A 24,508-nucleotide genomic window follows, 5' to 3' on the forward strand; every position below is an offset into this window, starting at 1 on the left:
AACAGGTCAAAATCTGAGGAGCCTTCATTAGAGCTTGCAACCACTAGCTCCAATTTGGAGATAAAGGCTCCAAAATTTTCTTTAACCTCCTTAAGCAGAAACAAAATAGAGAAAAAATTGATAGAATAATTATAGACAACAAGGAACTCCTGGATCTCAATGATATCAAAGAGGCCTTCGAAATGTTCTATAGAACTCTCTTTACCTCAGAAGATAATGAGGCCTCGAAAGAGGCTCGACACAAATGTAGTACCATCATCCCTAAAAGGATCTCTGAAGATGATGCTCTCCTCCTCAAAGCTAGGATCTCTATACAAGAAATTATCGATGCCATTAAATCCCTCAAGGATAATAAGGCCCCAGGCCCCGATGGTCTCCCTGCAGAGTTCTACAAAGCCAATATTGAATGGGTCACGCATGACCTCTATGACATATACAATGAAGCTCTTGACAATGGCACTCTGGGGGAATTCATAAATAAAGGTATTGTTAAACTCATCCCTAAAGAAGGAGACAAAGCGCTCATTAAGAACTGGAGGCCAATCACCCTCCTCAACGTCTCCTATAAAATCCTTGCCAAAGCCTTAGCTACCCGCCTTGAAAAGATTCTTCCAAAATTCATTTGCTCTACCCAAACTGGATTCATTAAAGGCAGGTACATATTGGAAAACCTTGTCACTAGCTGGGAATCCATGGAATGGGCCAAAACCTCTAACTAGGACGCTGCCATGTTCCTTGTGGACTTTGAAAAAGCCTATGACAGAGTCGAGTGGGATTTCATCCTCATGATGCTCCGAGCTTTTGGCTTCCCTAATGAGTTATGTGACTATGTCCGAATTCTCCTCAAAGATGCTTCCGCCATGATTGAAGTTAATGGAACCCTATCCCAGCCTATTCCTCTCTCTAGATCCATAAGGCAGGGCTGCCCTCTTGCCCCTGCTTTGTTTGTTATCGCCTCAGATGCCCTCTTTTATCTCCTTAGAGATGATACTCTATCTCCTAGAGTCCATGGCATCGTGTTGTCGGATGAATCTGAATTGCTGAATATCCAATTTGCTGATGATACCTCTCTTTTCCTAGAGCTCTCTAGGCAAAACATCGATTCCCTCAACCTAAAAATTGACACCTTTAGTAAAGCCTCTGGAGCCAGGATCTCCAGCTCCAAATCTATTTTACTTGGCTAGAAGGATGAACGTCCAGACTGGCTACAACAAGACGAGTACTCATGGGGAGGACCCAACATGATTGTCAAGTATCTCGGTATCCCCTTCTCTATTTCCCCCTCTTTGGGACATGTGGACCTGGGTTAAGGGGAAAATTGATAAGAAGGTCAACAAGTGGGATAATAGGATCCTCTCCCTAGCAGGTAGGGTTCAAGTATGTCAAAAAATCCTCTCCTCATATAGTATCTACTACTCTTCGGTTTGGATGTTCAACAATTATCAAATTTATGAAATTCAAAAGGCTATCAGACTCTTTCTCTGGTCTGATGGTAAGGGCAAAAGAAAGGCCCATGCGGTAAAATGGGCCTGGTGCCACTTAGACAAAAAACTTGGAGGTTTGGGCCTTAAGGATCTTAAGCTGCAAGGAATCTCCCTTGCCGCCAAATGGATATTTCATGCACTAGATGGGCAAGAACCTTGGAAGATTCTTATCAGAAACAACATTCAAAATGGATTCCCCAAGGCTGCCAAATCATGGAAACTCCTCCCACTCAGTGATCTACTTGCTAGAAGTTTCTTGGTGTCTGTCCAAGGCACCTGGGTCTTTAAGTCCATCTGGAAAGCCTGGGAGCATGTGCGTAGACTTATCTACAACTCTAGCATTGATTGTGACAACACTATACATGGTGAAAGGTCGATATGGTGGAACCTCCACCACAACTCTAAGCCACTGGCATTAACCCAAGGCTGTTCTGCTAGATTTTGGCATAACAAGGGGATCAAGTATCTTATGGATATCCTAGAAAATGACAACCTCATCACTTGGGAAGAACATAGTAGTAAATTTAATCTCCCTGCTTTGCATAAGCGGACCTACAATATGATTAGGAATGCCTGTAACACCCTCAATCTCCCTAAGAACACTCATGTTGACACCCACAGGTACCTCTAATTCCTTTGGTAGGATGGCTCCCCCCTCCCAAAAATTAAATCCAAAGTTATCTACAACCTGCTTAACCAGGACACCTTTGTGATCGACCATGTCAACACCCTATGGAATGTCCACCACAGCCCTACCACTTGGTATAAAATCTTTGAGAACCTTTGGAAATCTCCCATCCCCCCTAAGATCAAGTGTTTCAAATGACAACTCTTACTGGATAGATTGCCTATTAGGAATAATCTAGCTGCATATGATCTTTGTTCTTTCTGCAATAAACCTGAGTCCACTCGGCACATCTTCCTTGATTGCCCTTTTGCTAGGGAGATCTGGTTAATGTTTGGAATATCCATTATTGAGCATGTCTTCACTTATGATATAGTTACTGGTTTCGTCCATAATCTTAAAAATGATGCTAACTTAATTTGGCAAATTTTGTCTTCTTTTATCCTTTGGTTTATTTGGAAACTCAGAAATGAGGAGAAGTTCGAAGGTAATGCTAGGGAACTTACTGATTTTTAAAAAAAACTCACACATTATAAAATTGTTGTATAGGTTTGCTTCCTGATGAATGTTGAACGAAACAAACTCCTACGGTTCCTCAAAGAAGGCCAAGCCACCATGTTTATATATGAGATGCAAGATGGTTATGAATGGGCAAGGATCACAGAAAGTCAAACTGCCTTCGAGAGTGCAGTTAAGAAATTGATTAAAGAACTCCAAGATACTAGAGCTCCCCCCTTCAACAGGGTTGACATGTGCATACAAATCATGGAAAGGAAGAAGGTGATCTGGATGGAAGGACCACACAGATGGACCACATGGCTAGAAGACCAGGATGAAATCCTCCTCTAGTTCCTTATGGCAACAAGCACAACTTTATTTTGGAGCTTTCTTTTAGTGCATTGTATATGACACTCGTCTAGTTCTTTTTGGTTTCACTGTTGAGGCCCTGCCTCCCCTGAACTCATCTATATAAACATCTTTTTTGGTCTCTCGATTTATAATATAAAAAATATATATCCTTGCATATTTAATTAATTAATAAATTTGCCATTCAATCATGCAAAAAGGATTAATTTATTACAAAAGATGAATTAATTTATTACAAAGAGTTGAATTGAAAATAAAACAAAAAAAAGAATTGAATTGAGAGAGAAATCAAACTTGAGATATTATTTCTTTTTCTAAATTTAGAACTTGAAATCAGAAAAGCAATTTAATTGAATTATTGAATTGTTCTCTAAAATTGGAACTTAAAGCTTTTCAAAACAAAAACAAAAAAGAAGTTCAGTTGCATTGAAAAGACCCTTTTCTTGAACAAATTAAAGAATTATCTATTTTTATCCTATATGCATGGAATTAATTTATTATTGTTTTCCAATGCAACTTGGACTTCTAATTTGAATGCATTTCAATTAAACTATAATTGGAATCTATCTCAAGGTTAACTGAATCTGATTTCTCAATTGTTTCAATTAATCCTAAATTGAGCTTTTTCTCTTGTGATTCTCTATAAATTCAGTCTTCAGCTCTCATTCCAATTCACCCTAGAGATTTTTGAGAACACACTTGGAGATTATTATCACACTAATTTTGCTCTGGAGTCATTAAAGATTATTGTGCTTTTTAGATTATTTGCATCCATTTTACATCCATTATTGCTTGCATCCATTGTTGCTGGAATTGATTATTATTGCTTGAATTATTCATCCATCTTGCATCCATATAACTTAATATCATATAGATTAAATCCTTCATCTTGGTGTAGTCTAGTCACTGGTATTGCTTATAAAAATCTGAGAGCAATCTTATACTCGCATCTTTTAGAAGGCAATTGGTCGCTTTGCTATGGTTTATTTCTTATTGATTATTGATTACTAACCATGCATATAATGACTTAATTGAAGTGTTGTGCTTGCAGCTATAGGTTCACTTTTTCACACACACACCAGGAAGCAACATGCAATGAAATGGGAGTGGTGCACTATGCATAAGCTTTATGGTGGGATGGGCCTAAAAGATCTCAAACTTCAGGTCATTGCCCTCGCCTCCAAATGGATTCTCAAGGCCATGGATGGGGATGAGCCATGGAAAATTCTAATAAGAAATAATATTTCATCCTCAATCCCTAAGAAAGCCAAGAAATGGAAGGATCTCCCCATGATTGACTTTCTTCTTGGACAGATAGAGGTGTCCCCAGCTAGGTCTGAGGTCTTTAAGTCCATATGGAAAGCTTGGGAGCAAGTGAAACACTTGGTACACTTCAAAGTAAATGGAAGTATACAGGGGCAGATTGCCAGTAACAGATCAATATGGTGGAATCTATTTCATAATGGGAAACCATTAGCAGCTCTTCAAGGCTGCTTTGCACTAAAATGACACAATATGGGTATTAAATGTTTTGATCAGATATTGGAGAATGGCCAAATGAGAACGTGGGAGGAGTTGAAACTTACCTTCTCTATCCCAGTTTCCCAGAGCAGAACCTATAACATCCTTAAAATGGCCTTAGTTTATGTTTCCCGCCCTCTCACCCTCCTCTCCCTCACTCCCCCATCTCTGCACTCTACTGGGCTGATGGCACACCTCTCTCCTCCCTTAAAGCTAAATGCATATATGCTTCACTTATTGATGTTGATACCATTTTTCTTCACCTAAACAGATGTTGGGATCTAAAATGAGAACCAAAGGAATGGAAAGATAGGTTGGGTAAGTTCTGGATGGCTCAAAATGAACCAAAAAAATAATTATTTGGCTGGTGCCTGCTGTTAAATAAACTCCCCATAAAAGATAAGGAGGGTAACTACCTAAACTGCAAAATATGTATAGTACCTAAAACTGTGAAACATTTTTTTTTTAATGTCACTTTGCAAAAGAAATATGGAGTTTGTTCAGCCTTAGTCTGGAATCTAATTTTGTTGAAATCATAAATGTTGTTTTAGGCTACATTAAGGGCTATAGGAAAACTGCAAATATCTTCTGGTCTTTTTTTTCTTTAGAAGTTCTTTGGCTTATTTGGAAGTATCGCAATGATGATGTCTTTAATAACAGCACCAGGCATCTTGATGCAGGTCACTGTGGTAATAAAGATGGATTCAAACAAGTTTGATAGATGGATAAAGGAAGGTGTTACCACTGTATACATCCAAGAGTTGTCTCACGACTTCACGTGGGAGAGAGATGAACTGGGAAAGGCCACATTTGAACAAGCACTCATGGCCTTCATGAGACAAATGGATCGTAGACACCTACACATGGAGATCTCTCGGGAGGAAGTTGACTTGTTCCATGAGCACACCTCACACCCCCACAAATAGGACATACTTGATGGCCGAGTGGAAGTATGGCAGGATGGAAGCCTGGGTTGGGTGGCATGGATCCCTCCATTGGGAGCCAACTCTGCACCAGAATCTGAAATCTCATTTTCCTAGTCCTCTAGAACTGTCTATTTTGTTTTTTTGCTGTTATAATTAAGATGTATCTAATGTAATCATCTTCCCACAAGTGGATGTGCTCGTCAACTATATATTTTTTGTGTATGCGCCTTCCTTTGGTGCCTTGATACTGCTAAAATCAGACATCCTTGATGATATGTAATGTTTATATGATATCTAATCCAAAAAAAAAACCTTGTTAATAAAATAAAATCAATTATGTGAATAATATTTACCATATAAAAATTAATCCCTCAAAAACTAATGTAGGAAAAACTTTCCTATTTAATTAATTAAAATGTAAACGGGTTTTAAATTAACTATCCTATTTAATTAATTCAATTGTAAATGGGTTTTACCCATTACAAATTTAAAAGAGCCCCCCCCTCCCCCTTCTTCAACTTAGTCAATTTAAAATTTTGAACCCTAATTAGGGTTGGGTTATTCCCTATAACCTAACTTATTCTTTTCTTTCTTTCCAAATGCTAACTTTCGGGTTAGGGTTGCATATCTTAACATTTTTTTTAAAATGCTAACCCTAACCCAAAAATGGGTTAAGGTTGCTTATTTTAACATATCTTATTATTTTATTTTATTTTGTTGCCTTTGGTGTGTGTGTGTGTGTGTGTGTGTGTGTGTGTGTGTGTGTGTGTGTGTGTGTGTTGTAGGTTTCATGGCGGCGATGAGGGAGAAGGGAGGCTGAAAAGTCTTCAAAGGGGGTGGTGGGGTCGAACAGGGTCACCGAAGTGGCGGCCGAACCATCCACTGCGGTTAACCCGCAGTGGTGGTCAAGCCGTCCACTGTGGCTTAACCCGCAGTGGTGTCCGAGCCATCCACTACAGTTTAATCCGTAGTGGCAGCCGCACCGCACTGCGGTAAGCCGTGAGGGGGCAGGGTTGGGTAGAGCCCTCGGCTCCCCCATCCTGATCTAAGGTTATTTTTGTTTTTGTTTTATTTTATATTTTTTTCTTACATATAGATACAAGTTTAAAATACATACATACATACATACATACATACATACATAGATATATATATATATATATATATATATATATATATATATATATATATATATATATATATATATATATATATATATATAAGAAATGTACATATAAGATGGAAATGAAATATACATGTAATCTGTCATGCAAGATTTCAGTAAATAAAATCAGAAAAATTAAAATGACAGATTACATGTATATTTCATTTCCAGCTTATATGTACATTTCTTATATATATATATATATATATATATATATTCGATGTGCCTTCACCCATGCACAACGTATTTTATTCTGATTTATTTAATCCTGAATGTATAATTGTTACAGATTATTTGTACAGAGTAGATAAACTATTTTTCTCTTTTTTTTTTCAAACAAAATAGTAAATGGTAGAATAGTAAATTTTCTTTTGATTTAATAACTCTATAACTAGATTTATATTCTGTTCACTAACATTCTATTACATAATACAAGAAGATTAGCAGAATTTAATTTATTTACAGCTGCAACTATTATTATAAAAAAAGAACATTTAATACAATAAGCTGCAAGATCTAATGCATTTTTTTTTCTTTAAACACTTAAAGACAAAATATAATAGCATTCTAAATCTTTCTTTTCCAGCAACTATATCAACACAAAAATATTCAACAAATGTAATTCCCTTTTCTTTATTGCAAAAATATAATAATACTTCAAATTTAAAATACATCTTTTTTTTTACATGGAAAAATCTATTCCAATAGTTCATTTACTTTTCTGCAACTAAATACAATGAGACATTTCTTTTTCTTTTATTTGCTGCTACTAAAATACAATAAGAAATTCTTTTACAAATAGGTAGATACAAAACCTAGCCTCTCATTTCTACTAAATGAGGGCTTCCCAAATACATATATTTTCTTAATACAAATAATGATAGGATCCACTCAAAGCTTTTCCTTCCAATCTTTTCCCAAGCAAAACCTGCAATAAAACTTGAAGGTTGTGACCATGGAGGCTCACCTCCCAACCTAGGCTTACTAGAAGCCACCCCCGAGCTAGGAGAATCAAGGCTAGATGGGAAACACACATTCAAACACACATACAAGCAGAAAAATCATAACAACAAAAGACACTCCCAACCCAAGGATTAAACAATGTCACTTATGTGACTTTTCAAGTGGGGTGAAGGTGGACTAAGTACCTCGAGGAGAATTCTGCAAGTAGAGAACATAATGCCAAAACAAGGCTGCAAATAAACACATCCACAAGTTCCAAACTTGTCCTTATGTCCCCCAAAGCATACAAGCCAACAAAACTCCCCTTATGACCCCCATTGTATAAACAAATCACTATGCAGCAAGGGTCACAAAATCCCTTGTGATTCACTCTCTTCCAAAGAGAGCCTCTCACTCATAGGCTGTCAAACAACCCTTCACCCCAAGGCCACTCTACCCTCCCAAGGGTGAGTTTGGCCTTGAAAACTCCCAAAACAATAACATAAAAACTCAAGGAAACATAATAACCAAAAAGAAGGAAAAACTCATAGGGAAGAACTTCAACAATCTTCCCACACACAAAGAAACCAACATTGAAATCGCCTTATAACAAAAACTTTCAACAACACAAAGACATACAAGAATTAGAAAATAAACAACCTCAAATCTACCAACAAAAGGGTGATGAATCCTTTGGAGAAGAGCTGCCCAAATCCCCTATCTTCCTCCTTCAAGACTTAGCCAAAATACTCTACCAAAACTTGCCAAAAATTACTCAAAAATCTCCAAAAATGGAGAGTGGGTGATCAAACTTCTCCCTCCCAAACTATTCCCTATGAAGACACTTCTCACTCTTTCCAATCCACTTGGGAAGGGTGAAGGATGTTCATTGGTTGGTCTTCCTAATACCTTACAAACTCTCTAGCCAAGACACCTCAAAAAAAGTAAAAGGAATGGGAAAGAGCAATGCCACTCATGAGAAGGTTTATCTAACCTAAGAAAGCTCTTCTAAAGATGAAATTTGGCCAACTTGGGAAACTCAATTTTTGGGGAGGTTAAACAGGCCCTAGGGAGTGGACACATGGCTAAATTTGGCCTTCATCCAAAGGTACATCATATGGTCCACTAAAAATGCTCCTAACTTGACCCTAGGAGTTAGTTTAACCCCCTAGAAGTCCACCCAAAGTTTACCTACGGGTCAACCCTGAGTTGACCTTTCTAATGGCTCCCTATCCAAGGTTTACTTGGGACCATTTTAGGAGAATTGAAAATATATGCATTGATAAAATAAATTTCCTTAAAAGAGACATGTCAATGCCAACTCATCCTACAACACATGTGTCAAGTGACACGACAAAAAGAATTACACAAGACTAAATTACACATGGCAAATGTCTCTTTTTTTGGAATTGATTTAAACAATTTCCAAATTAAACATACATTCAAGGATAACATTTACAAATTAAAACACATTTACAAACAAGGTGTTGTCTCTCCAAATAGACAACCTTTGGTTTCACAATCGCACATAGGCCTAGGCTTGATTCTCCGAATAGTTTCCATGGTCACATGGAATAATTTTCCTGCACATCTCACTTGCACATTAGTAATTCCAAAAATCACATATAATATTATCAAAAAGAATACAATTCAGACATCGCATAAAACTTCAATTATAAAAATCAAGTATCCAATTATCTGATAACATTCACATACAACAATCTACTAAATGGCATCATCATCATAAACATGGAATTAAATAATTTATAGAGCATGCATCTATAATTTCAAACATCAAAACAAAGTACTGCAAATCAAAGTAAATGACATAATCATATCAATGTTATCCACAACACGAGATCATATAAAATTCGGGTCCATAATGCATCAAAATATAGTATCCAAAATAGGTCCAACATGAAAATAACAGAAATGCTATGTCAGCTCGGGGTAGGGCCTCACATGTTCTCTTGGCAGCAAAGTGACATCCATAAGGCTCATCATGATAGGCATGAAGGATATCAAAAGTTTCATCTTCTCTAACACATCGCCTCATAACTTGATCTGGCCCTGTATAGAATAAGCAATCTGCTATCCATGAAAAGTTGAAACTCTTTTCAACCAACAATCTTCTTTCCTTTGGCGAGAAATGAGGAGGGATCTTGTTAGCTGGTAAGTAATTAGCTATGTCAGCATACCATGAAATGTTCACATTAATTGAAAACAAATGCTCATCTGGAAAAGAATCATCAATGGCTTCAGGACTATTTGGTGTTTGAATTCTGGACAAAAAATATGCCACTGCATCTACTTTACCTGGCTTGTCTATGATAGTGAGGTCAAATTCCTGCATTAACAACAACCATCTTGCCAACCTACCTGTAATGGAACTTTTATTCATAAAGTACCCGATGGCTGCATGATCAGTATGCATAGAAATTTGATAACCAGTGATATAGTGTCTGAACTTATTGAGGGCATAGATAACAACTAACATTTCCTTTTCAGTGACAGTATAATTTAGCTCAGGTCCTTGCAAATTTTTGCTGATATAGTAAATTGCATTCTCCAAAACTCCTTTCTTCTGCCCCAAAACTGATCCTATTGCAAAATCTGATGCATTTGTATGAATGTGAAAAGGAAGAGATCAATCAGGTCCTTTAAGCACAAGGGCCTGGGTTAAGCCTCCTTTAAGTTTAGAAAATGCCTCTTCACATGTTGGTGTCCATTCAAACTCAACATCTTTTGTTAAGAGAGAATACAGAGGTCCTGCCATCTTACTAAAGTCCTTAATAAATCTCCTATAGTACCCTGCATGGCCTAAAAAACTTCTTACATCCTTTTGTTTTGCAGGGGCAGGAAGATCAAGTATTACCTCAATTTTGGTTGGATCAACTTGAATACCTGATGGAGAAATACGATGCCCTAACACTATTCCTTCTTGCATCATCTTGAAACATTTTTCATTGTTTAGGGACAAATTATGATCCTCACACCGCTACAACACTTTGGCAAGATTTTGCAATGCTTCCTTAAAGGTGGCTCCATAAGTAGTAAAATCATCCATGTAAATTTCCATACAATCATGGGATATATCTGAGAATATACTTGAGGACAACCCTTTGAAAGATTAATTGCATAGACCAAAAGGGAGAACTAAATAGGTATATGTTCCCCAAGGGAAAGTGAAGGTGGTCTTTTCCTAGTCTTCGGGAGCTATTTTGATCTGATTATAACCACTAAGCCCATCCAAGAATGAAAAGTATTGCTTACCTGCTAGAGAATCTAATACTTGATCTATGAATGGAAGTGGAAAGTGGTCCTTTTTGGTAGCAGCGTTGATCTCCTTATAGTCCACACAAACTCTCCATTTTCCTCCTTTCTTTAGAACTATAACCAAGGGAGAAACCCATTGACTGTCTGAAATAGGGTAAATGAACCTTGCATTAAGCAACTTTTGTAGTTCCTCCTTAACTATTTCTCTTAGTACAGGATTAATCCTTCACTGAGGTTGTCTAATTGGTTTACAATCTTCTCTGATATAAATTCTATGGGTACACAATGTAGGATTTAATCCCTTCATGTCATGATAATCCCATGCAAAGGCTTGTTTTTGGGCTTTGAGTAATTCTATTAATGACAACCTTTGGTCTGTTGTAAGTTGACTATTGACATTCATATTCCTTCCTGGAGCAACCTCTACTTGAGTGACTGACTCAGCATTAGATATTTCAGATAAACAAGAGGTTTGGATTTCTTGCGGTCATAAGGTATGAAATATGTTTGTGGTTGCAGGAGAACCTAAAGAACTTGCAGATGGAAGAAGAGTATGCAAAGGACTTGCTGGTATATCAGATGACTGTTGAGCTGCTCCATAATGATTTTCTATGATGTTAGAGAGTACCTTATCATCTTCTTGGAGTTATATGAATGGTTCCCTAGTTAACATCATTAGTTGCTGAACAAAATTAATTTCCTTTGTTTCTTCTCCTATATATGGCCATACTACTTGCTCTTGATCAAGTTGTGGTTGTGTTGGAGAATAAAGTGCAAGGGTTTTAGTAGTGATACCATCTGAAATGGTCACATCCCCTGATCTGCAACCTATTTATGCATCAGTTGTAGCAAGCCAAGGTCTTCCCAAAATGATTGGAAATCCACCCAATGTTGCCTTAGGAGAGAGTATTATAAAATCAGCCGGATATTCCCAAGAATCTAGTGTGACAACAATATCTTCAACCATCCTTTCAAGCCAGATAATAGAGCTATCAGCAAGTTACACGACCATTGGGGTAGATATAAGACTAGTAATACTGAGTTGTTGCATGACATCCTTGGTCATCACATTTATGGCTGCTCCTAAGTCTACTCAAGGCATTTTTAATTTGAGTTCTATTAATAACTACCTTCACTATAGGACTACCTGGGTCAGAATATTTAGGGACAACAACTTTTCCTAACATAATTTCAGCCAATTGCCCTACTACATGTATTGTTTTGGGGTCCTTTTTCTTGCGTCCAAGTTTTTTTAGACATGCCTCTTTAATAACTTTTCCATATATGGGAATATCCTTAATAGCTTGAAACAGTGGAATATTTACACACATATGTTTTAATTAATCAATAAGATCAAAAGCTATGTCATCCTGCTGCCTAGACATGTCTACCTATAATCTTTGAGGAAATAGGGGAGTTCTAACAGGTGTGCCTGGAGTCTCAAACTGATGTACCTACTCAAGGTTTCTAGGTTGATCAGGTGTAGTATCCTGAGCAATCTCCTCAGATGGTAATTCTATTATAATTGGAGGAGATGGGGTAGGTAGATTTGTTCATGACCGTAAGTGAATATCACTTATATCGAGAGAATATGTAGGATACTGATTAGGATTAGTTGAAAAAACTTGTTGTTGTTGCTGAGGTTTGTTATTTGGATTTGGTATAGGTTGTGTTGGTAGTTGATTTGGCTTGGGTGGAGTAGCATTAGGAGCTGGTGGCATTAAAGCCGGTTGTTGGGACTGTTGTTGTGGCTGCAGGAAACCTGTTGATTGGTTTGCCCATTTCTGACCTCCCCTCCATTGCGGTGACTATTGCTAGTTACCTTGAGGTGGTGACCAATTCTCTTGTGGCTGCTACCACTAAGAGGAAGGACTCTGATAATTGGGCCAAGGGTTTTGAGAGTTATTCCAAGATTGAGGAGTATAATTTCCAAAATTTTGGGAGTATGGAGGTTGCCACTGATTATTTTGTGCATTGAAGTTCATATAAGGATTAGAAAAAGACAATAGATCTTGTAGCATACCTTGTCTTGGAGGCCAAGGCCTTCATTCTGCAACATAAAAGAGTTGTTCAACATCTCCATATACTGGCTTGAAATCTGGGGAAGCCTGTTGGCTATCAATTTTAGCTAGGATTTTACATTTGCAGTCCCTCTTCTTTTGCCGTCAGTGATGACAAAACTCAACAAGCATGGCCTTTGTTTCCTCATGCTTCTTTCTTGCTTGAAGTGTATCCAACTGAGTAGCCATATTGTTAATAATATCCTCTTTAAAATCCTTTAACAAATGAGTTATCTCCATCCTTGAAACTGTTGTAGATACCTTTGCAATTGAAGAATCAGGCCTATAGTGTCTTCCCTTCTTGGCTGAGGCTCTAGAATATTTTTGATAAATTTTCCTGATGTCATCCCAATGAACTTGAGTAATGTCTCCTCCTCCCATGAGGTCTAATGAGTCAACACGGTCTTCATTGATTCCCCTTAGAAAAATCAACTTCATGGATTCTTCACTCAAGGTGTTATGCTTGGATTTTCTAACACTAAACAAAAACCTCTCCAGATAATCTTCCAGACTCTCATCTTCTTTTTGTGTCATCCGAAAGATATCATCACCATGTCGGTCCATTCCCCTGCATAATCTTTGTACTTATCCAAGAAGTTTGTCTTCATTTCATCCTAGGTAGAGATTACATCTCTACCTAGACTCATAAACCATCTCAGAGCAGCTTCTTTCAGAGTAGAAGGGAATAACTTGAGTTTATGGGCATCAATGGTATAGTCATAACTTCTACAGAGGATGTCAAATTCAAACAGAAAGGTATCCGGATCTTCTGTCACCAAGCCATGAAATTTTGGAAGAGAATAGGCTGATATATTCTTCAAGTTTGCATTATCATGCTGGTCAGGAATAGGAAACTCAAATGTTGGGTTTGTAGGCAGAGGTGGAGGATTTGTTGCCATTGGTCCCTAATAAAGAACCAAAGGTAAAATGTTTTGCTCAGGGGGTTTGTTTAAGAAGTCTAGGTCTCCTTCTAACAAATAAAAAACACCTCTATTTCGCACAAAAGTTTCTGCAAAAGGGTTTACTTCTAGTGCTTGATCTGATCTTTTGTCTCGAGTGGAATGCGAGGGAAGAAATATTCCTAATGCATCTCTTCTCCTTCTATGCATACAAATTTAATGAATAAATTCAAAGAACTAACTAAGAAAGCTTAAAACTAATGGTGACAACAGGTCCTTAGTTTGGCACCATCCCTGGCAACGACGCCAAAAATGTTGGTCCTCACAACTGGAATGGCAACTAGGTAATAAAAACCCAATTCAAGGATTGGACATCCTTGCTGAACAACTAGCTTTCCAGCAGCAAAGGCTCATTTACTTATCAACCAGGGACGTAAACTTGAAACGAGCCAGCACTATATGTGCACTAAGTTCATATCACAACCATTCTATCCTATTGTAGGAAAGGAAATTCTCCTGAAGTAAATGTGCAAAAAAATAATGCACTAATATTTAATCAGAACTCACAACTGAAAATAACTTAAGCAACTTCTACCAAATGTTAATGTTCTGGTAAGCAGGTAGAAACTACTCTGCCGATGTGGTTGCAGGAATAGACACAAGAACTGTTTCCAGTGGCTATAGGAACAGTCAAATGCCGAAACAACAACTATTGCAAGATGGAAATTAAATGAAAAACACAAAGGACTACTCACCAAGTGGGCCCCCTTAAGTGATTATATCTAGAACTCTTAGATTGCAACTGTTCAGCTCAAAATAACATTGATATCTTTATTCCAAATTGACTGTGAAAATACATAAGTCTAAAAGATGTGTATTACAAATTCTATGGTTGTTCTCCTCTTGGCGAAAGGAGATAGAGACCTTTTATTTATATGGAAACTTATAACAGATTCCTAACTGATCAACCCACATTCCAATGAAATAGGCGAACATGTTTTATTATACTAAAGAAGAAGTCAGCGTAGGAAAACATAACAACATCTGTCCTGCAGCTGAGAAGATATAGCATGACTTTCTTCCTATTTCTAAGCTCCACTAAGAACAGTTATAAATGTCTCATAAACCATTTTGTTGAAGAAATGGTCAAGTGGCTTCAGTCTTCTTCAATGCTGCTTTTCTTTGAGTGGGTCTACATCGTGGCGGCATGCTTGGTGTTCCTCTAAACTGCCAGCTTAGTCTTTCCTTCTTCTTAGCTGACCCTGCATCATGATGTTAACGTACACAACAAGCATGTGTATATACTAAAGTTAACATGACATAAATTAAACCATACTTAAGATTGATTTAGATATTTTGCATAGATAAACCATTTAGAAACCATTATATGACAACCTTAAGTATCAGACAAATAAGTTCCAAAAACACTTAAAAGGCATTATCTAGGAGAGTATCCTGATCCAAATATCATCTAAACACAAGACCTAGGCAAGAATATTATGACAAAAATCTATCAAAATAGAGCCATTATTTAGACTCATCAACCTATTTGCCATAATAAAGCTCAATGATGATAAAGCACAAGAAGCTCTTTCACTTCCATATCTTCTATCTTCCATACCCTTTCTTGATTGACCTCCATTGTCCTTCTTGAGTTCGTTTAGCCCGCTATCACATGACTGAATATAATGACACGTCAAAAACATTTGCATTTCATGTAGTTTGCACCTGCATCATCACATGTTAGTATCTCTTATTTCATACATACATATAGAAATCACAATCACATCACATTCTACACACACCACTGATTAGCATATCATATATACATTTCCATCCTCATTATGTAAATAATTATAACATGTTAATAATCATACATCCATCCACATTTGCATAAGCATATAAAATAGAAAAAAAGCAAAAACATATTGCATATCATCATGTATATATTTTGCATCCATAAGTATCATAACACCATCATAAGCATCATAGAATCATGGCATTGCATACATAAATTGCATCAACATATAGAACATGACATAGAAACACATGCATAGATATATCAAAAAATAATGTGTCATGATACAATGATGTCAATATCTCACAAGGCTACAAAACCACCCGAAGGTGTCTACATCATCATACAAAATATTGATACAAAAAACTGGATCTAAGAGAGCTATGATGAACTCCCTCCCTCGGAGCCAGTTGGCCTCGAAGGAATCTAAGCTCTCATAGTCCTTGCTCTGAGATCACCTCCTCTGTCTCCTCCTCCTAGTGGTGCGGGTGGACCCATCACCCCGCCACTGGATGCCTATCATCTGTCTCTCCCCCCTATGGTACTCATCTAGAAGCTCTCCTGAAGGTCCTAGCCCTCAGCTCTGGAGGAACAATTGCATAGTACAGATCTCTCCAATAGGTTATCTCCTCTCCTGCCCATAGGAAATATGCATATTCAACCCCTGTGTCCTCAACTACTCTCCTGCCTACCCTAGTGCCTCCTTAGCCTCAATGTAACTCTGGATGGCCTGATCCCTCTCCCTCTGCATCTCTGTTAACTATCGCCTCAATCAAGTCACATCTCTCTCGAGATCCTCGATCTCATCGGACTATCTTGTTGCAATCTCTCGCAATGCTAGCAGCTCATCCTCCTCCTCATCTCCACCCTGGGCACCCTCCTCCTACTTGGCCTATCCCTATGCATCTCTCCCTAGTACCTGTCACTGTATCTGTTCACCAACCTATAAGACCTATCCTCCTCTACCCCTCGGTGGTCTCGGTGGCCTCCTTCCCTATGGATCTTGTCTCTCCTCAACCCTCTCTCCAACATCCCTCTGTCCACCCCTGCCCCTCACCACCCTCCTCGTTGCTCCTCTCCTTTGTCCCCCTCCACTCCTATCCTCATCATCCTCATCATCCTCATCACCATCATCCTCCTCTACCACAAGCTCATCTAGATCTGTCAACCTCAGTATTGGATGTGCTGTAAAATAGGCATCATACTCTGCATCTGTACCTACATCGACCACATCACTCACTAGATCACACGACATAGGAACCGTCTTCTCGCACTGTGTAACTGCCCTCTCCAACATCGCCCAAATTGCTTGCATACCCTATCAATGAGATGTCTGTCCAATATATAGGGCATCTGCCCAATCAAATACCTGCTCCTGAAAACATATGGAAGCTTTGTAGCATCCTCCTCCCAATCCTCACAGTCAAGATAGGATCTCCATATGACACTATCTATGTCATCTATCACCCGTCTCCAATAGTCCACCTTCCCAATCAATGGCTAGGAAGTGATCATACTGCACAAGTGTGCGTAGGACTGTCCATGCCCTCTCCCTCTGAAGTGAACCTGTCTAGTCACTGCAATGTGTTCATATGACCACACCTGTAATAGAGTCATCTCACACCCTAACCTGCAACCACTGAGATATACAAACTGGTGCAACTAATGATATAAATGTGCTAATACACATGGACCCCATGCATATCTAGTGTGTTGTGTCACCAACATCTCTAGAGTCCTCCCCCAACCAACAACCATACCTCGTGTCGCCCTGTCTGGACAAAGGTAACCACTAATCACTCCTCCAACTACTGCCGATAGTCTACGTCCAGTAGCTAGCATAACATCCTATTTGACATGACCCGATCTCATCTCTAGCTCTAGGTCACCAAAGACTTGTCTCAGTGCATCCATGTCGCCCTCTCTATCATACGACACCAACTCACTATGGATCGGTATCCTCAAAATCTTATAAACATTCTCTAAGGTGATCGACATCTCGCCAGTTGGCAAATGAAATGATCAGGTTTAAAAGTAGCATCTCTCTGCTAGAGCAGTCAACAATCCTCTGATCGCCCAAATCTTAGGCAGATACATGATATGTTTCAATCCCTTACCCTCGATAGCTGCTCGCTCCTCAAGGGTCAACTTTGGTTGTAACCTCTGTGTCACAGGGAATCTCTCTCTAAACTTTATCCAGGGTAAGTACTCTTGCATCCAATCAAACCAATCATGTCAATCCTAGTGGTACTCATGTCTATCACATAGTGCTACTTCTATCCTAGTGCTTATGTTTATCATGTATGGTGTTGCATCCTAGTGTATATGTTCATCACATTGTACTTGATCCTATTTAGAGGCTCTGCTTGAGTGAATCCTCTCAACAACTTATCCATTGACAATGTATGTTCATCACATAATTTTCAATTCTAGCCTATCTCTCAGTTTGTCTCCCTAGGGCACCTGCTTGAGTGTATCCTCTCAGCAGCTTATCCAATCGATAGCGTATGTTCATCACAAAAGTGTCGATTTGAGCCTACTTAGACACAAACATGTTTTTACAATGTAGACATGGTTTTCATCACCCCACACGTGCTTGCTTGCCCTAGACGTGCATGTACATCGCATATGTGCCACTATCCTGCATAAACACACCTTTATGACATAGACGTGCTCTCTTCACATAGACGTGTCCCTATCAAACCTAGACATGATTACATTCGCAAACGTGATCAAACCAAACCTAAACGCATTTATCCTACCTAGACATGCCTGGCACTGACCTAGACGCATTTGTAGTGCATAATACCGATTTCGCATTTTTGTTTATCTACCTTAAAACACATTAATGACAACAATAAATGCAAAAACATACAAAGAGGCTTTGAGGTAGGTACTTACCAATTCACCCATTTCGTTTGGTCTCTGATATCGCCCAACTCGATTGAATCTGTGAACTCTATCCATCGTCGCTAACTGCTCTGACTACTCTAAGCTCTCTCTCTGCACTCTGATCTCTTAGGTGTGTGGATGCAAATGAGGATGTTTTCCTTGTGGCCCTATCATATAGGCTACTTATCCCTAGTCTCCCATGTCAGTCTCTTCTTCCTGCATGACCTTGTCACCCTATCTTGTCAGTCCGTCCTAGTCTTTCTATCTTATCGAGAGATTGTCTACAACCCTTTCAATCTTTTCATCCAATCTCTCGAGGGGGCATATCATTCCTGTCTTGGGGCAACTTTGTATCAGTTTATCTTATCTTCTTTGAGCCAACGCGATAAGCTACAGTGTCTCAAAGAGGGCCAAAATGTAGACACCTAAAATTGTCTTATCTAATTAAATAAATATTTTTATTTATTTAATTATTTTATCCTAAGTCTTCTATTAATTAAATAAATCTTTATTTATTTGTTTAATTCATTAGTCCTCTTCTAAGCCTTTCCTCATTTAAATAAATACTTTTATTTATTTAAATTGTCCCTTTCCTAAATTAAATAAATATTTTATTTATTTAATTGATCCCACTTCTTGTATTAATTAAATAAATCTTTATTTATTTAATTAATTCATTAGCCTTTTCTACCCATGACACGTGTCATTAATCTCTTAATTCTTCTCTTACCTACCCCTTTTATCATTTAATTATTTCCTCTACCTACCCTTTAATCCTAGCCAATCATTTATCTTTACACCTTTTAATCTTATCCCTCCATTTGCTACAATGTTCTTTATATAAGAGGATGACCTCTTCCTTTTCAACCCTAATCGTCTAATCAATGTGCCTAATCACCTAATCAATCGTCTAATCAATCTTATACAATCAACCCTTCTTACAACCAAACTATCAGCCACATTTCCGTTCCTTGTTGAGCTCTTATGCACACATAAAATCTGAGAGCAACTACATCAAACAAGATCAATGGAGATAGGAAGAAATGGAGATTAAAACCCTACTAGACATGTGAATGGTATATCTTGTTTTATTTTGTTTATTTGCACGGTCTTAGGTACCTTCATTTGTGTATGGTGGATCATTTTAATTGATAGGCTAGGGTTTTGTGGTTGGATCCTTGTTAATCTTTCACTATTATTGTTTTCACTATCCATTTTCACCATACACAGTAAGAACCTCAAGGTTAGCAATTAATGTTAAAAATAACCCTAATAAATTACATGCATATGATCAAAACACACACTCTTTCTCAAATTCTAATGTGTCATTCATCCAAAGAGTATACAATGATTCATTCAATGCATATGTGCTAACATTAATAAATCTTATCTTTTAGAATAAGTTCAATTATAGAAATTAAATCACCACAAAGACTATGGATCATACACATGGGATAACAACCAACAAATTAGGATCTTATTATTCCCACAAATAATATACTCCAACATGCAATCACATGGAGAACATTATATGGAGCAACTACAAGCTACATACAAAAGCATATAGCCAAGAAAAGATCCAACACCTATTATACAAATACCATAAAATGAATATCTAATACATCTTAATTTATAGTGCTTATAAGGCACTTGTAGATCTAAACAACCCTTTTCATTCACGTGGTTAAGAGCATAGAGAAAACTAGTCACATTTGATGACTTATAACTATGAAGATGAAAGTAATAATATTAAATTATGCTTACTTTAGTATATCCATAGACCATTCCTCAAATCAACATCTTGTAGCTAAAAGTCATTAGATTAATCAATTGCTCAAACTAATCATTCGCATGATTATCCTAATAATCATAAATAAAATCAATGTCTCCATAATATACAAATTATAATGATATTTAATCCAATAATAGTGTCAATAACATAAAATATACACAATACATAGAAATATCCAAAAATATCAACTAGTCAAGTAGGACAAGGACTATGAATTGATCCACAAACACCAATTATATATTATTTACTTATAAATGGGTAAAAATAATTCTTCCCTAACCACCAACTATTTGTGGACTCTATGTTGAGTATCAATTAGTATGTTCTAATTGGGCATAAGAATAACAGAGTCTTATGACTTAAAATTGTATGGGCTATGAACTACCCAACTAATGTCTAAACAAATTACTAACACCAAGCTATATACCTCTAGATTGCCATTGTTGAAAAGAAAAATCCCTCTCATACATTAAATTCAAATCTTCAATATTCTTTATAAATCCCTCAATTACATATCTAAATATATTTATTTTTATTTACATTCCCAAATTTAACAATTGTTATGAAATACAATTAATTATTCTTCAATAATTGTACTTCTATATTTTGCTATATATGTAACAAACCTCACTTCATATGAGTAAATATAAAGAATGAGTAAACAAATGAATGAAATATTTTAATGACATCCACGAGACTAGACAACCTATGAGACCAAGAAAAGCATTCTTAATTTATGTTCATGCTATTTTTCATGTTGGACACCCTACTATTAATTTTGATAAAGAAGTTGGTCATAAAGTTAAGCTTTTCTTCCTCATATAACTAGTACATATATCCTCATAAGCTATGCATTCCACGATAAAATGCCATTATGTTTCTACCACTCCCTTATTGCAAAATATGCAAGTTATTTATTTCCATGTTTCCTTGTGTATCTTCCACCTACTAATCTCACACCTAAGATGATGTGATTCCATCCTTAATTATGCAACTAACAACCTCACTTTCCTTTTAATAACAACCTCTAAATATGTTTTTTCACCATGGTCCTTAGCTAGATTAAACTCTTTAATGTAGTATGCTTTTTTCTGTCCAATCTACTTTGTCTACACGACATTTCTAAAATTTTGAGTCACATATCTTTTTCTTTCATTGATGTTAAGATATTCTTACAAATTGATGCCCCATTTGTTCCAATTGTTATTTTGCCCCATTCTTCTTACAAATTCGAATCTCCTTTTAAACCAACAATTATTATTCATACTCTCAACCTTTTTAAATAACTTCCCAACCCCTCCTCCAAATAAAATAAAAAATAAATAAATAAAATTCATATAAGGTTTTTTAGAGGTCAATTGATATTTAATAGTGATAAATCACAACTGAAACGCCTTGGTATGATCCTCTGAACTCTCTTAGAAATCTACACCATTTTTCTCCTTTTACGCTAATTTTCCTTGCTGATAAGGGTACAGCCGTTAATAACTGATATTTTGCAGATTTATTATTTGATATTGTTGTTTAATAGTATTTTGAATGTCGATGTTCTGTCTAAATTGTATCAGATTTACACCTCGCGATATATGGTATTGCAGGCATTGAGGAATCAGAAAGCAATGGTGCAATTTTTGTTGGAAATTAAAGCGGAGTTGGAGAATCTCACCAATTTTGAACCTCAGGGTGGCTGTAATGATCCCGATTTCTCATACTATTTCAAGGTTGGTTTCCTCCAAGTTCTGTTCTGAGATTTTTTAAGTGACTGTATGATATATAAATCATGGTTTGCTTGACTACCTGTTAACAATGATTTGCGATGAAGAGATTGTATTTATGTCATTTCTCTTTCTCTTTCATTAGCTAAAATGTGGAAACTGTGGAGAAGTGAGCCAGAAAGAAACTTGCGTTACCCTTTCAGAAATGGTGGAGCTCCCGAAAGGCAGAGGCTCAGCCCATCTTGTTCAGAAGGTATGTTTGTTGTTTTTATTTTTTGTATTTTTATTGAAGCTCATTGCATGGGTTTTCTGAGAAATGAATTTTTTAGTGGTTTAGGGTAAATACTGTTCTGAAGTTGATTGGACTCATGGCCCAGAAATCTTTGAATTTCATGTTTGAATTATGAAAGATGATCTCAAAATCCCATATGTTCATAAGGCTTCAGTCGTTGCAGCCTGCAGCTATAGAGTTTGAAGCATTATTTATTGGAAATATACCATGTTTAGATGAGTGTACTGTAGGAGTCAAGGGGCATGAATTATAATTCATATCTATGCGAAGTGAAAGATCACGCCTTTTCATTGCAATCCTTGGTAACTAATGATGCTCAAATATTTTACTCTATTTGTGCTTTCAACTAAGGACTGATATATAGGTGTAGTGCGATAATTCATTTTTCATCTTTTAATGAACATGGTGGAAATTGTGCAACTTGATGGAGACACTTGAGTAGTTTTTTGGTTACGGCCCCTATCTATTCGAACGAGATTATAAGTTGCATTCTATATATATAGATATTTTATGTGTCAATTAGTAGCTAAAAACATTTCATAAGGGGTATTTAATATTTTTCTTCAAATTTGTGCTTCCTTTAAAATGGATAAGTCTACTTAAGATTTTTTGTATTTGCCTTGGAACGCAGTGCAAGTTCTGTAGCAGAGAAGGGAGTGTATTGATGATTGGTGGCCGAGGCCGGCCATATACTATTGAAGATAGTGAGAATCAGGCATTTGTGCCCATAATGCTATTCGATGTTAGAGGATACGAACCTGTGGATTTTGTTTTTAAAGATGGATGGAAAGCAGTATCAGTAAGTGATGTAATTTTCTTTGTATTTCAGAAATAAGAATACAAATTTTTGACAAAGAGAAAAACTGCATTCATAATTCAATGTAACTGGAATAGATGGAAACTTGCATGTTCTGATAAGGCACAATTCTATGGGACTGTGACTGTTGCTGCATGTTGAAAACTGTCTTGGGACCCTTATATTGAAGTAATTGCCATTTTTTTATTGTCCATTTACTGTAGTGATAATAGTGCTATATCCTTCAATTTTTAAAAGCATGTTGTCCACTGTTTTGTAAGATTCTGTTATAACTGCTTGAACTTCACTTCTATTGCTTACAGTAATTTGTGAGTGATCTAAAAGAAATTTGACCATATGCTTATAGATATTTCTTAGAGTTGTCTTGTGCAAATGGCTTAACCTCGATTAACATTAGAGTCAATCTTCAGCCTACGTATCCTTTATCTCTTTTAGAGGATTGAAATTAAACTCAAAATGTTTGTTTATCGTTATGACGCTTACACACTTACATTGTTTAAACAAAAATGAATAAAAGATTTACTGAGGAATATCACTAAATTCCGATACAGGTTAATGAATCTGCCAAAGAAATATTATTTTGTTTTATACGCTGGTTGCACCTCTACTATAGGATGACTTAAAAATAGGTTTAACTATATTGGGTCCTTTTATTAATGTTTTTATAATCTAAAGCCATGGCTTTGTTTTTGGTGACAATATGTATTGTCCCTTGCCGGAGACCTTAGAACGGCTGGAATCACATTTAAAATGATAGAACATGACAGAGTTTGGACCCTGCTCTCAAATTGTTATGTAGATTACAGTGCAGACATGAAAATGAAAGGACAAAGAGTTAGCGATTGCTTGGCAATATCGAAGAAACATCTTGTGAACTCAAGGAAACAGCAATTTTTGATGGTGCTTTCTTATATACGGGTAATATGAATAGCTGAAATTATTTATGGGTCCATAGAAAGACTTCACGGGCAAAGGTGCTTATAAGTAAGGCTTTGTGCCTATCCTTGAATTATCTTATAAGGTTTTGCGTCCATCCTTGAATTATTTCACTCTCCTTCAGTACATAATTACTTGATTACTATAGTTGTGGTTCTTGATGATTGGCATTTTGAAACATAATCAGTGGTAACTTATTTTGTTGTCTACTAGTCCTTAATTGTGACATTTTTATTGTTGTCAACATATCTGTATAAGTATGTTGCTTTCAAATAAGCTAGGGTTACAAAGCTATGAACTAGCTACAGAAGAATTCATGGCATTTACTTCTTACATTTGTATTAATTGGGAGTGTATTAGAGCCATAAATATAAACACTGACAAATGCTTGAGTAATTTAGCTGGATGCGATGATGTGCCTAATGTCCTGTTTACTTCTGTTGTGCCTTACAAGTTAGTCCTAACAGTTGGGAAGCTTCAGAAGATGAGATCCTTAAGAAC

General features: G+C 36.9%; 1 protein-coding gene across 3 annotated transcripts in view; it reads left to right on the forward strand.

Annotated features, from left to right (window-relative positions):
• Positions 1-21,513: 21,513 nt before the first annotated feature.
• LOC131047668 (uncharacterized) overlaps positions 21,514-24,508 on the forward strand; it is a 29,736-nt gene continuing 26,741 nt past the window's right edge. Inside the window, exons 1-4 of one of the 3 annotated variants that reach the window (XM_057981479.2) lie at positions 21,514-21,645; positions 21,846-21,968; positions 22,108-22,215; positions 22,886-23,053. In XM_057981479.2, coding sequence (XP_057837462.1) covers positions 21,867-21,968; positions 22,108-22,215; positions 22,886-23,053 — 378 coding nt within the window. In that variant the 5' untranslated portion in view covers positions 21,514-21,645; positions 21,846-21,866. Of the gene's footprint in view, positions 21,720-21,815; positions 21,969-22,107; positions 22,216-22,885; positions 23,054-24,508 lie in introns of all 3 variants that reach the window. The other 2 variants (XM_057981473.1, XM_057981466.2) reach the window with 2 other exon arrangements.

This window comes from Cryptomeria japonica, chromosome 4, assembly GCF_030272615.1.
Source record: "Cryptomeria japonica chromosome 4, Sugi_1.0, whole genome shotgun sequence".
In the NCBI taxonomy this organism is placed as follows: Eukaryota; Viridiplantae; Streptophyta; class Pinopsida; order Cupressales; family Cupressaceae; genus Cryptomeria; species Cryptomeria japonica.